Source organism: Nanorana parkeri, unplaced genomic scaffold (genome assembly GCF_000935625.1).
Source record: "Nanorana parkeri isolate BGI_ZX_2015 unplaced genomic scaffold, ASM93562v1 scaffold25, whole genome shotgun sequence".
Lineage (NCBI taxonomy): Eukaryota > Metazoa > Chordata > Amphibia > Anura > Dicroglossidae > Nanorana > Nanorana parkeri.
The window spans coordinates 1,056,726-1,071,789 of NW_017306293.1; the positions used below are offsets into that span (position 1 = coordinate 1,056,726).

The window sequence follows — 15,064 nt, forward strand, 5'->3', positions numbered from 1 at the left end:
GAAGTGACGTAGAGCCAGCGGTGTTTGGCTGCTGTCGAAGCTCTGGGGGATCACAGCTGGCCGAAACTTTGTACGGTGGGAGGTAGAGAGGGAAAGATGATACCGAACAAACTGAACGGTTTTCTAAAACGTTAATCGAGTGAACGTTCTCGGTTGGTTTAGACTGGTGTCCATCACCTGTAGTACCGACCAACCAGCGTTGAGGGAACAGGTCATGCAGCCGCCAATCAGGGCGTAGGAGAGGCGGACTCAACACGACTCGCTTTGTGCAGGTGAGCGACAGAGGGGAGGATCACGTGACTTCCATTGCTATACCGTATTATTACTAATAATGTCACCTGTATTGTATGCCTAGGCAAAGAAACAACCTTGGTGAAGATGCTGGCTGCCTAGTATGTACACGTTTAGTATGGATAGCTGTGGGCACAGGTTCTAGTACAGGGTAGTTAGGTCAGTGATCATTATTCTACATTCATAGATATTATACTTGCTCATCAGTCCTTACGTCAGGCCTGTCCCTTTTCCTATTCAGTGTTACAATAGAGAAACGGTGTTATTATCATATATAAATGTTACTGTGTCTGCATGTTATGTTTACCTTCTGTGATTGTAAATCTCCTGTGCATCCTACTTATGAAATCTATGTCAATTCCCAGGGCTGCAAATTATGCTTCTGGTCCCTACAGCTCAGCTGGTCATGGTGGGGCGAATAGAGTGACAAAGTGGAGTGGACCTCTGTAACAATCTAAGCCTGCCTGTACTTAAACAGCATACAGTGGAGGTAAGCTCTGATGATGTGTCTGTCACTACTAGCAGGGGTGTCCTCACTTTTCACTGTCTGAGGGGGGGGGGTTGGGACTGTGCAGGACCTCTGGCTCCATCTAACATCCCACCCAGCTCACTCACATCACTGCTTGCCAGGAGCTCAGCTGGAAACCAGTGAAGTCAGTGAGCTGGGTGGGGCGCTCCGGCCAGAAAGGGGGCAGAGGGCACACCTGTGGCCCTCCTATGTGACTATATAAGTAGCATTTGGCTAGGAACGTACAATTACTTTGTGGTTGGTACAGTCCCCTTGCAGTACTATGTTCTGTTCCCATCGACACTGCCCTTATTGCCAGAAATTCATAGAGTGTCCTAGACACTCAGTCGAGATCTGTTTCCCATCCATGCAACAAATGATGCAACAGGTACCTGTAACTGTCAGTAAGTGTATATAATTTGATGTCCATTGCTGGGAGGATAATAGGAGTCGACCGCAGTCGCTAGGGGGACGTGGAGGGCAATCTAATTACAAAAGACTGGCAGACTCCCTCTACGTTCCCCTATTACCTCGCGGACAACTAGATCAGTATATAGGGACTCCCTTAACATCGAATATAGTGATGGGACTCTCGGTATTGGGTCATCCCTTTCAAATCCTCACATTTATATATCTATATATTTATATGTATGTGTACAAGACCAAGTTAGAGTGCATACTTTCATGTTATTTTGCATGTTATATTTCTTGATAAATGTGGTCCACCCGTGACTTGGCTACTAAAACACAAGAAACAAAACAAAAAATAAATGCATGTACTGTATTGTATTCTTATGGTCACATGGTGACCTTGTTTAAACCTAAATAAACTATTTTGGAAAGAAGTGTATATAAATCTGTTGCAGAATTGCCTCAGACAGAATTTTGTCTACAACAATCTATACACATGCAACACAATTTACTCTATCATGTCAGAGGTCCTATTTACTTCCGCTTTTTTTTGTGTGTGCTATTTCTTCATTAATTTGTCACTGTAGAGCCAGTATTAAAAAGTGTCGCACATAAGAACCACCTGAATGTGTTGCTCATGTTGGAAATAGCCAGAAAACTGATGCATGGCTTTCATGTATTTGGCGCAGGGCTTTAAAATATGGCCAGAAAAGTGTTGCAAATGTTTTACTGAACCGCTCCTATTGTGTTTGTTTAGATTTCCTATCACTCTGGAGCCCAAAGCCTGCAGCTGATATCTACAATATGAATAAATAGTCTCTATTCTGTTTTAGTGGCACATGTTTTAGCTGCTCTAATATACTAGGATGCTTGGCTCAGATATCTGGTTATAACAGTTGTTGTCAGCCACATGTTCATATCGCTTACTAATTGCCATAGTTATCTGCATGTTTTTTTTCTGTTAGTAAATGCCAAGAAAGTACTTTACCTCCTCCATCCAATGCTAGCATACAGAACACTGGTGCACAACAAAGGCTTCCACCAGCCCTCCCTAAAACCAGGATAGAGATAGTCGGCACACAGTTTAGATCCTTCACAAAATCTTTTTTTATTGATTTCAAGGCATTAAACCTGTCATAACAAACACTCTAGTGCAGGGGTGGCAAACTCAAATTCATCGGGGGCCGCATCAGCAGTATGGTTACCCTCAAAGGGCCGGTTGTATAGGACTATGCATCTACTCACATGTGCCCATCTCTGCACCTCTGGATGATGACTATACATCCTTATCACACGTTTATATTCCACGCATGGTGCTGCTGCACATTCCTACACAGCATACACCTTCCACCAACCATCACTGCAACTTCCAGCACCATGCACTCCGCTTCCCCCGCAACTGCCCCACACATACACGCAGCCACTTACCCAGCCGAATCCCCTGCCGGACCCCGGGTCACTCTCTCTCCATCCCCTGCTGCCTCTCCGCCCGAAGCGATGCCCGACCCCCGGCCCACAATCTGCGCATGCGCGGTAGATGAGGAGGTGGGGGAGAGAACACGATGGTCATACCATCTTGTGGCCGGCATGGGTTTTTGCAGTGATGTATCACATAGGGCCATGAGACAGGGCGGAGGTGGAGACGGAGCAAAATGAGGTGGCTGCGGTGCGGGCCACATTACAAGGTCCGGCGGGCCGGATTCGGCCCGCGGGCCTTGTGTTTGCCACCCCTGCTCTAGTGCATTTGAGCAGATGTAGCCTTAATCATAGCTGTGAATAGGCCATATTGCCTGAAATGCATTAGCCTGTTTGTTATGACTGGTTTTCTGCCTTGATTTAAAGTGATATTAAAGTCAAAATGTTTTTAGGCTAGTTCAGTGCTGATTAAATTACCTACAATGGATACTGTTTCTTTATGTTTAAAAGTAGGGATGCACCGATAGACGGGTGGCGAATCTTTACACGCTGCCCGGCTTCCCAGCTAATCAGGAAGCCAGGTGGTGAGTCATTACACGCCACCTGGCTTCCTGAATGGGACTTCTGTTACTCTTTAATTGGTATCGGCGAGTACCGAAAAATAATTATCGGTACTTGTTACCAAAATACCGGTATCGGTGCATCCCTATTTAAAAGTTTTAGCTTCATGCAGAATCAGGTCTCCTGAGTGCTGGCCCTGATATCCTGTTTTAGGGTGACTTCTTCTTTACCTTGCAGTGTCCTATGGAGACTTGTTTGTGCTAAAAAGCTGTGTGTGTTCCCCACTCCAACTTCCTCCCCCTTGCCATCTCCAGACTAGAGGGTGGACAGCTGCTGGAGTCTATGCTTTTCTTGTCATCTTATACTGGACAGAATGTTCAGGTAGCTCAGCTGAAAGAGTTGGAGCCAGCTGTTCAGAAACATGATGACTGTAGGTGTTTGGGGAAGCATTTAAATAATGACTTTGCTTGGAAATGTATATATATCTGTTATGGATGCATTATTGAAAACAGATTTGATAGTTTAATACTACTTTAATAAAGATTTTGTGAAGGATCTGCGTGCCGCCATTTATTTAATTTTATTATTTTCCATTAGACTAGATAGAGGGTAAAGACTCCACCTGGACACTTCTGCAGCAGCTTATTGGATTGATTCTCTGTCTGGTGTCATTGCTTAGGTGTGGTATGGTAGCTGGTTTAGATCCTGATTTGGGGTGGAGTTTTTAGGTGCTGACATCTATACCTTGTATGAACAACCAGCCAATCCTGTGTTCTGCTTTAGTTGTTTACTTATTACCAGCTCAGACCTTCCCTTATGCCATAGTTCTTGGTTCAAATGCCAGTTCTATTTCACATGTAGTTTAGTTTTGGATAAAGTAGGGATGGATATGAGCCTCTGTCAAGTTTTTTTTTATTGTTAGTTTTGTCCCTATTAGGGAAATTTACCCACCTATTGTCCCAGAGACAAAAAGATGTACAATCCAAAATGTTAGAGTTGTCACCAGAACAAGAGGGGAGTATAGATCTTCCAATGAGGACACAATTTCTGGTGATAATTGTCTAAGGGAGATTCCATCATTTTGTGGAGACTTCCTCTTGACTTGTTGCGTCTCTGAGAAACAAAGTGAAGGGAAATCTCTCCAATAGGACACGGACAGCAAAAAATAAGCTGACAGGGCTTTTAACAATCCCTACCATATCCAAACAGGTTTTGACTATACATACACTTTAAAATTATATATGAAAAATCTTATAAACTAACCATGTTACGAGGGACAGTGGGCTGTGACTGCAGCAGAGCTCTAACAATGTACCATTCACATTAGTCACTGCCCTAATGGGAGCTTCCAATCAAATACACCTTCATTAAGCATACACACAACAGCAATAATTTAAAGGAAACCAGATACCTTTTTAATATAATACATTTTTATTCAATAGGAAGGTAAAAAAGAAAGTACAATATGAGTTAGCAGAGGGACGTCATAGTACATCATATGGCAGCCTGCACACATATGAAGAAGCACAATTCCATAGAACACAAGTAACAGAAATTTGTTTAGTCTCAACATGGTTCAACAAAGATTTATTAAAGTGACATGAAACCTTTTCCTTTTTTTTTGTACACAAGGGAGCTCCTGTGTGGGATTCAGATCCTGTGTTCTTCATATTTTTAAATTTTTTTTTTAATTCTTTCAAGTCCTCGTTCTCTTGTAGGTACCCACAGCGCTGTTCCCCTGCACGGGTGCCTCCTTCAGCTAAGCGGCTGCTGTGGGGGCACCGTGCATTCCAGGCTGCACCCGCAGTAGCTGTGTGCGTCCATAGGCACACAGCCCTGCTGGAGGCCACGCCCCTCCTCTCCGCCCAAAAGGTTGACGGCAGAAGGAGCCTATGGCTCCTCTGGCCTCAATCTCCTCGCCAGCAACCAAAAAGTTTGGAATGGAGAATCGCTTTGGGGTGTGGCGGTGGTGACAAGCGGCGCTGACAGGTAAGACACAGGGGACACAGAAAGGTACTGGGAGTTTTTTTTTTACCTCAGGGCCTGTTCACCCCAATTCCAGTGCGTTACAGCATGGTTAGCTGCTGGAACGCACTGGATCCCATACTGTAAGCCTCCCTGCATTCGGGGTGGGAGGGAGCGTGGTGGTGCATTCAGGTCAATGGCACCAGAGTCACGCCCCCTTGCCTGCAGCGCGATCGCCTATTTTTTGCAATTGCACCGGACTGGAATGTGGGCATTGCGTTGCTGCGGTGCAGTTGACTTGAATGCATTGTGACACCCCCCCTCCCACCCCTGAATGCAGGGAGGCTTACAGTATGCGATCCAGGGCATTCCAACAGCTAACTGGTATTGGTGTGACTGGGCCCTTAATGCAGAGATTGCATTAAGGTAAAAAAATACCCTACCTTTTTAATACTACTTTAATTCATTTATCTTTGTCAAAATGCCCATGTAAAGATGCTGAGTGTTCTCAAGTAATTAGAGTAGTTAGAGGGGCTAGTTGTGGGGCCAGAGACTTCCAAGGAGTTAGAGTAGGGATGGTTAAATAAGCAGAGACAGTAAAGGGGAAAAGGTAGAGAGAGGTGTAGGAGGGGGCAGAACCAGTTAACTCACCAGGGTGCTTTTGGACATCAGTAGTAACCCGAGGACGTCCACATAGACTCCATGTACACCATGTATTACCCAGATGAAGGAAGAAATAGTTTTTGATTATTCTTGCCACACAATCCTTTGTACTCCCATGATAAACATGTACTGTGCTATGTCATTGTATAACGGTGTTTTCCCATTCTGGATTTTCACTGTTCAGTGAATGAGCATACTTTCACTAGTGGGAAAGAACACATAGTCACACATAGGCCATATTTCATAACTTAGTTGATAAATCAGTGATATTAAGAAGATCATAGCAGCTAGTTAGTTTTTATTTATGGTTGGTATTTTAGACCATAGCTAGTGCTTCAACCTCTTTACATTCATGTATGCATTGTTTGATGTGTTGACGTGCATTGTGATACCTGTGCTTGTGCAGTTCCTATGGGTGCTCATCTGTGACCCAAATTTTTACATTGCCCCCTTTTTCCCCAATGCACCACAATACAGCACAACTGTTTTTGGGATCTATGCGTCGTCGTATGTTGAGGGTCAGGTGTGCTAAAAACACCTTCATGCGTCTCCAACACGCATAACGTGTATGAGGCCATGTTATGGCTTACTTTACAGTCAAGAAAAATGACAAGCAATATGTACTTCATGTATTTGTTATGTAGATCCTGATTTTACTGCTGTAATTACATAACTGCATGATAATCTGTAAATATCAGTGATTACTGGGCATCCTCTCAATCAACTATGCAACACTGACTGACAGTCCACTTTTGTTTAGCAACAACAATGTTGTGCAAGCCTGTAGGAATACTTGCAAGGATTTTTCCACACTTCAGTTGCAGAATCTTGTCTGTTTTTGCCCTGCAGATACTTACACAGGTAATTCTAAAATATTGCACATGAATACCTTATATTTACCATTTGCAGCCATCAGGAGGAGCTTTAGTGTGAATGTGCACACAGCTAAATAAGTCAGTGGAGTGATAGAACCCCCTTCTCCTGTATGCTCACATGACACTATATGGTGTTTCAGCTGGGCAGAGACATTGAAAATGGGAACAGATAGTGTCATGTGTCTTAGTTGCACCCTGTAATGTAAAATAAAGATGTTTATATAAACTATGAAAAGCCTATTATTTAAAAGAGAACTACAGTCAAAGTTTTTTGGTGTTCCCTTTTGGGTCACAAGAGGACATTGACTAATGTCCTCCATTGACCCAAAACTCAGAATATAGAGGGCTATTGCCCGCTATATGCTGGCAGCACAGAGGCGCGCTACAGCTGGGAAGGGTCCCGACAATATTGTCGAGATCCACCCCACTACAGTGCCTGCTCTGCCTCTCAGCACTGGAGGAACGGAGAGGTGAATCCCTGCGGGAGCGACGACCGACAGTCACCGCTTTCTGCACGCAGAAGATCATGAACTGAGCAATTGGCTGTTTCTGATGACTCGGTTCTCGATCTATAGAGCTAGTATGTGAAAGCTGCAGTGTCACATGTTGGCTCTAACTATGGGGATGAGTGCATTTCAACAAAGGGCATTCCCCAAACCCAATATACTCCCCTTACCTGGGCTTCCTAGAAGTTCCTTGCTCATACACAGCCAGCGCTAAAAATAAGCTGTGCTGGCAACCTGGGGGAATGGTGACATCACTTACCCAGACTTGAAAGTGCTTAGGCCTAGTGATTGTCTGAGTATGCTCACTATCTGCAGAGGAGAAGGGAGTAGATGTAAGGGGAGGTGGGAGATGCCATTTTCAGGGATACTGTCACTTTCCCCTGTATGTGTAAGTTGGCAGTGTCTCTTTTTAATTAAAGTGACACTAAACTCAGTAGTTAAACCTTAAAAATGCATTCAAGTACCTTTTTAACTATTAACAAAAATTTATCTTATTTGTGTGTCATCTCTGAAGTGGTGCTGACACTGTCCTTCTTTCTGGAGGGTGGCTACTTTTGTTCCCCATGGTCCCTGTGTGTGGTAAAGTAGCCACCGCTCCAAGCTCGCTCCCATGATGGGCTACAATCTCAATACAAATTAGTAAGCTAAACATGAGTGTAGTCCATCACAGAAGTGAGCTTGGCATTATAAGCATTTGAAAGGAAAGTGTTTGTGTTGCCCATAGATGCTGATCAGATTCCAGTTGTAATTTTTTTTTCTGTTGGATTAAAAACTGCAGCAAATCATTTGACTAAGTAGTATGGATACACAGATGTGTATTGCACACAGGAGGTCCAGTGTATTTGCTCATATGTTTATTTTTGTCATTCTTATGCTTACACATGTTTTCTTTGTTGCAGCCATGGATTTCCCGGACCACAGTCGCCGTATACTTCACAGCCTTAGAGACCAGCAATCGCAGGGTTTCCTTTGTGACTGCCAAATATCTGTGGGCACTGCACGCTTCCTGGCACATCGCTCTATTCTTGCTGCATGCAGCCCCTTTTTCCATATGTCATGTCGAGAGAGACCAGACACACGAGAGCTTACACTGAACAGCCAGATTGTCACAGCTCCGGCCTTCTCCTTGCTCCTCAGCTTTATGTACTGTGGTAGACTCAGTTTTCAAGAGGCGCCCACTGAAGATGTTCTTGCAGCAGCTAGCTACTTGCACATGGATGAGGTTGTGAGGGTGTGCAAAAAAAGGCTGCAGGGTCGAGCTCCCGCTGAGGCAGATAGTACTCGCCGAGAAGAAGAAGGTGGATCTGGCTGCCTGGGGGTAGACAATGATGGCAGAGATGTAAGTCATGAGGTTCAAGATGGCAGGCAGAATTCTGCAAAAAATATGCAATATGAAGGACAGCAATTATCAGGGGATGGGCAGAGAATTCCTGGGAGTGTAACATATCACTTGCAGGAAGTAGCAGGAAGCAGCAGGTATCAGAGACAGGAGACAGCAGGAAATGGACAAAAATTACCAGGAAGTATAAAGTATCAGGGACCCGAAGCATCAGGGATTCTGCAGAGAGTAATAGGGGTTTCTAGGTTTGAAGTTCAGAACATGAGTGAAAGCCGCCAAGGCCTAGCAGGCAACTCTAGATTTGAATTGCAGGAAGGGACAGTGAGTATTGAACCTGTTACTGGCAGTGTGAAATGTCAGGGCCAACAGCTGTCAGTTAGTAATCAGGAGGCTGCTGGAAGCTCTAGATATGAGGTGCAGGAGAGGACAGGGAGTGAACAAATTGCAGACGCTATAAGATGTCCCCAACAGGAGGCTGTAGAAAGTACACTTACATCACCAGCCCAGAGATTCTCTTCACAGAGCCAAGATACAAGTTCTAATGGACAGGCAGTGCTTTCAAGAAACTCACCAAAGAGGCAGGAGCCTGCAGGTAGCACACAAAGTACTCATAGTGGCCCCAGATATTCCCACCAAGGGCAGGATAACACTGGCACTAGCAGTCAAACCTTACCCACTACTAGGTATTCTTTGCAACAACAGGAAGAGGCTGGAACTACCTTATCTGTGATAGGAAGCTCCCGATTCTCTTTGCAGGAGCCCACTGGAAGTGCTGTGGCAGTGCAGGGCACTCAAAGATATTCCCTACAGAGTCCTGAAATAGCAGTGAACACTGTAGCACAGCCTGGCACTTCCAGATACTCCCTACAAGAGCCAACAGGCAGTATTCAAGGAGTTCAAGCACGGAGCAGATACAGTTTGCAAGTTCAGGAGCCAACAGGCAGCACAGCTGTTCCTGGTCCATCAAGATGCTTTCTTCAGAGTTCAGAAATGGTAAACAATGCTTTGGCACTCCCAGGTACATCAAGGTATACTTTGCATAGCCCAGAGTCCCCTGTTGGTAAAAGAGAAGAAAGGGAATGCACTAAATCTGAATTGACAGTGACCACTACCACTCAGCCTGGAATGGAGACAGCAGCTGCTTCTAGTCCATGTAGTTCTACTGTGAGTGAGGGTCAACCAGCTCCAGGTGTATCGGTGAAGATAGAAGCCATTGTAATATCTGATGAGGAATGTGAGCGAGCAGTAGGGGCATTTAAACGACATGGGTATGAAGAGGAGGAAGAAGGAGAGGAGGAATCTGGATACTTGCCTTATCATATGATTGCAGTGCCGGGTGGCCACCACCCAAACTATGGAGGTCTTCTGCCTACTTCCATGCACCCAGAAGCCATGTACTTACAGGATTTTGAAGGACACCCTGGCTTTCCTCTTTTCCCTGAAGATGTGCCCACTTGTAAGACATGCGGCAAAACATTTTCTTGTTCCTATACACTTCGCCGGCATGCCACAGTGCACACACGGGAGCGACCTTATGAATGTCGTTACTGTTTGCGCAGCTACACACAAAGTGGGGACTTATACAGGCACATCCGCAAAGCGCACAGTCAATTGGAACCAGGCACCAAGAAACCGAAGGGGGACATGGAGCCCACACCCCCAAATTTGCCTTAAAACTTAAGTGGTTGATATTTTTTAGGTGCAGAGTGGCTAGTAAAGCTGTCAGTGACAATGGTCTGCGACAGAATGTCCAGGGAGTTTCCGGAATGGATCTGATGAGAGTGCAGTCCTCTCTTGAGTTACATGGATTTCTTCTCAGTTGTGTTAATTTATTCAACCTTAATGTGTGTGTGTATGTGTGTGTATTTTTAAAAAAATTTAGAATAAGTTCAGCTCTTCAGTGCTTGTTTATAAACATTTTACGGAGAACATCATCAGTGAAAAGAATAATTACTGATGGGACAAGCCCAATTAATGACTTTTTTTTATTGCTTTTAACTTTGTGCTCTGATGAGAAAAACATGAGAATATTGCTACAAGCTGCTCTCTAGCTTCATTTTGTGCTGTTGGATCAGTGGTTCCTGCACAAGATCCCCTGACCAATGTGTCATTAAATGGTGTCTTTTTGATGAACATGTGTGTTTTATATGTATGCTGTTAAAGTTTATTCCATTTTCGAGCTTGGCAAAATGGGCAGTGGTTAACCATTAGTGGGACTACGTAGGCCACCAGGACCTGCCAATGTTGGAGGCCTGAAAAGAAAAAAAAATATGGAGGCTGCCATTGCTAACCTCCATATAAAAAATACTATTTGTTTGTCCACCACTGACCTCTGCACTGACGTGGAACAAGCATGCAGCAAGTTAATTTAAAAAAAAATTGTCAGAAGTGCAAATTTGCACACATTGTACAGGTCAGTGAATTTCAAAAGTGGAACTAGCCAGCACCCATGGAAAACGGACGCATTTGCCCTCTAAAAAAAACTGTTGAGAAAATTTTAAAAATATACTTGCTTTACACCCTAGCTTTGACAATTAGAAGAAGTTGAAGCACCATCCTCCTGGCAAGATACCGGGAATAAATTGTATTTCAAATCTCATGAGAATGTGCTCCTCCAGTGTGGATACTTACAGGGCTATTCACAAAAGGGTGAAGAGTTTGAAGAAGGCAGGAGAAGTGAACAATCTAGGACAACATAGCTGAATTTGAAAAGTGAACTGAATAGAATGGATCTGATGAGAGTGCAGTCCTCTCTTGAGTTACATGGATTTCTTCTCAGTTGTGTTAATTTATTCAACCTTAATGTGTGTGTGTATGTGTGTGTATTTTTAAAAAAATTTAGAATAAGTTCAGCTCTTCAGTGCTTGTTTATAAACATTTTACGGAGAACATCATCAGTGAAAAGAATAATTACTGATGGGACAAGCCCAATTAATGACTTTTTTTTATTGCTTTTAACTTTGTGCTCTGATGAGAAAAACATGAGAATATTGCTACAAGCTGCTCTCTAGCTTCATTTTGTGCTGTTGGATCAGTGGTTCCTGCACAAGATCCCCTGACCAATGTGTCATTAAATGGTGTCTTTTTGATGAACATGTGTGTTTTATATGTATGCTGTTAAAGTTTATTCCATTTTCGAGCTTGGCAAAATGGGCAGTGGTTAACCATTAGTGGGACTACGTAGGCCACCAGGACCTGCCAATGTTGGAGGCCTGAAAAGAAAAAAAAATATGGAGGCTGCCATTGCTAACCTCCATATAAAAAATACTATTTGTTTGTCCACCACTGACCTCTGCACTGACGTGGAACAAGCATGCAGCAAGTTAATTTAAAAAAAAATTGTCAGAAGTGCAAATTTGCACACATTGTACAGGTCAGTGAATTTCAAAAGTGGAACTAGCCAGCACCCATGGAAAACGGACGCATTTGCCCTCTAAAAAAAACTGTTGAGAAAATTTTAAAAATATACTTGCTTTACACCCTAGCTTTGACAATTAGAAGAAGTTGAAGCACCATCCTCCTGGCAAGATACCGGGAATAAATTGTATTTCAAATCTCATGAGAATGTGCTCCTCCAGTGTGGATACTTACAGGGCTATTCACAAAAGGGTGAAGAGTTTGAAGAAGGCAGGAGAAGTGAACAATCTAGGACAACATAGCTGAATTTGAAAAGTGAACTGAATTGGAGAATTTTTCCAAATCAGCTATGTTGTCCAAGATTGTTAACTTCTCCTCCCTTCTCCAAACTCTTCACCCTTTTGTGAATAACCCTGTTAGCGTTAGCAGGATCTCACTGGAAGATCATGGCCTCACTGGGGTAAGGTGTGTGTGTGTGTGTGTGTGTGTATGTGTATATAAAAATATAATAAGTCATGGCCAAAAATACTGACACCCCTTCATTTCTGTCAGATAATGCGCCACTTGTTGCAATTACAAATGTTTAGGCATTCTCATGATTATTTCTGTTGTTTTGTATTGGTATGACAAAAAAGTGGAGAAAAAAAACCAAATCTGACACATTCTATGCAAAACTCCAAAATGAAATAATTGCATTCCAGGTTTATGATGCTCTTGTAATTTGTAATTAAACTCACTTGTATCAATTAACAGATGTTGACAATATAGAAATCACACCGACAACCAGTTAAAATGGTAAAAAATTGACTAAACCTTTCTGTTGTGTGTCTCTGTGTGCCACATGGAGCATGGAGAAGAGAAGAGCAGCAATGAATTGTCTGAGGATTTGAGAACAAAAATTGTGGAAAAGCATGGTCTATCTCGAGGTTAAAAGTCCATCTCCAGAGATCTTAATATTCCTGTGTCCACTGTGCGCAAAATTATCAAGAAGTTTACAGCCCACGGCACTGTAGTTAATCTCCCTGGATGTGGATGAAAGAGAACAATTGATCAAAGATTGCAACAAAGGATTGTTGGAATGGTGGATAAAGACCCTCGATCAACTGCCAGGCAAATTTAAGCTGACCATCAGGCACAGGGTACAACTGTGTCACCTCGCACTATACGTCGCCATCTGAATGAAAAGAGACGCTATGGTAGGAGACCCAGGAGGACCCCACTGCTGACACAGAAAAAAGCCAAAATCCTTTTGGGAGAATGTGCTGTGGACAGACAAAACACAATTACAGCTTTTTGATAAAGCCAATCATTCTACTGTTTTCAGAAAAAGAAATGAGGCCTTTAAAAAAAAAAAAAAAGGAAATTTACAGTCAAACATGGAGGTTCACTGATGTTTTGGGGTTGCTTTGCTGCTTCAGGCACTGGATGTCTTGACTGAGTGCATGGCATTATGAAATCTGAGGACTACCAAAGAATTTTGGGGTGCAATGTAGGACACGCTGTCAGAGAAAGTTGGGTCTCAGTCAGAGGTCATGGGTTTTACAACGGGACAATGACCCAAAGCACAAGTCAATAACCACCCAGAAATGGTTTCGGACAAAGCGCTGGAGGGGGTACTGGACTGGCCAGCAATGAGTACAGATCTGAATCAAATAGAGCGCCTGTGGAGAGATCTCAAAACAGCAGTTGGTAATTGGAACACTTCCAATCTGAGAGACCTAGAGCAGTTGGCGAAAGAAGAGTGGTCCAAAATTCCTATAGAGAGGTGTAAGAAACGAATTGATGGTTACAGGAAGCGATTGATTTCAGTTATTTTTTTCCAAGGGCTGTGCTACCAAATATTAATTTTGGGTGCCAAAAATTTTGTCCAGTCCATTTTTGAAGTTTTGCGTTGAATGCTTTTTTTGTGTGTCATACCAATACAAACAAAATAAATAAACATGAGAATGCCTAAACATTTGTAATTGCAACAATCGGTACATTATCTGACAGAGATGCAGGGGTGCCAATATTTGTGTGTGTGCTTTTCACTTTTCCATAGTTTTTTTCTCCAAAGGGGAATTGTGATTTCACATGGCAGTGGTTCAATGTTGAATGAGCTCACCTTGCTTTTCTTTGAAAGGTCCACTTTAAAATGGAGCTCTCTCACTTTCATCACAAATCTAAAAAATATATTTTTCCCCAATCATCTTCCAGGACAGCAGCCTAAGAGATGATTGACTCTCCCCTCTACAGGAAACACAATTTTAGAGAAGTTTTTCAGTCTTTTCTGGTCCAGATGGCCTTGAGGTCAGTGGTTGACACAACTGCCCCCCCTCTCTAGAGGGCTATGCTGCTGTTTTTTTCTGCTGCCTTCAGCCTTGCCTGGTGGTCAGAGGGTTCTCCTATATTTAATCCGGGTTCTCTGTGCCCTTTATTTAGAGTACATACACCTGAGGTCCCCCAGCATAGGCCTGCCTGTGAACATAGGCCTTATCTATCGAAGATCTCTATCTTTCTATCCTGCCAGATAGGGTAATCTTAAGACCAGATCCTTTGTATCTACCTAAAGTTGCTTCAGTTTTCCATGGATCACAAGAAATGACTTTACCTTCTTTCTGCGAGAAACCTAAAAATCAGGGGAAGTGGTCTTTCATACTTTAGATGTCAGAAGATGTCTTATTAGGTACCTAGAAGTTTCCAAGAATTTTAAAGACCAGTCAATTTTTTGTCTTATTTGGAGGTCCAAAAAAGGGCTATCTAGCCTCCCACTCCACAGTTGCTAGGCGGATTAGACAGACTATTGTATTTGTGTATAAAAAGGAAGGATTAGAAGTCTCTAAATCCATTAAGGTACATTCCACCCAATCTTTGGCAACTTCATGGGCAGAGAGAGCGGACACTTCGGTGGAGCAGATCTGCAGAGCTGCGGTGTGGTCAAGTCAGGACGCTTTTGTGAAACACTACAGTGGAGTGGAGGTCATGTCGCAGCCTGTCCTGATCTAACCTTTGTCAGTAAGGTTCTGCATACTGTTGTCCTGCCCTAAGGTAGGCCTGTTGGTTTACTTGCTTATTATCTCAGGTTGCTGTCCTGGAAGATGAGTGGGGAAAATCCCAGTTAGACGAAACGGTGTTTCTAAGAATCTTCCAGGTCAGCAGGCCTACTTCCCACCCTTTTTTAGGGTGTATATCC

The 15,064-nt window shown here is 43.3% G+C and overlaps 1 protein-coding gene across 2 annotated transcripts; it reads left to right on the forward strand.

The window, feature by feature from the left end:
- The first annotated feature begins 127 nt into the window (after window positions 1-127).
- ZBTB3 (zinc finger and BTB domain containing 3) lies at window positions 128-10,444 on the forward strand. 2 transcript variants are annotated; one of them, XM_018565389.1, is made up of 2 exons: window positions 128-272; window positions 8,096-10,444. In XM_018565389.1, the coding sequence occupies exon 2, from the start codon at window positions 8,098-8,100 to the stop codon at window positions 10,207-10,209; it is 2,112 nt and encodes a 703-aa protein (XP_018420891.1). In that variant the 5' UTR covers window positions 128-272; window positions 8,096-8,097; the 3' UTR covers window positions 10,210-10,444. The 2 variants fall into 2 exon arrangements, with proteins under 2 accessions (XP_018420891.1, XP_018420883.1); XM_018565381.1 differs by lacking the exon at window positions 128-272 and adding an exon at window positions 742-781.
- Window positions 10,445-15,064: the final 4,620 nt, after the last annotated feature.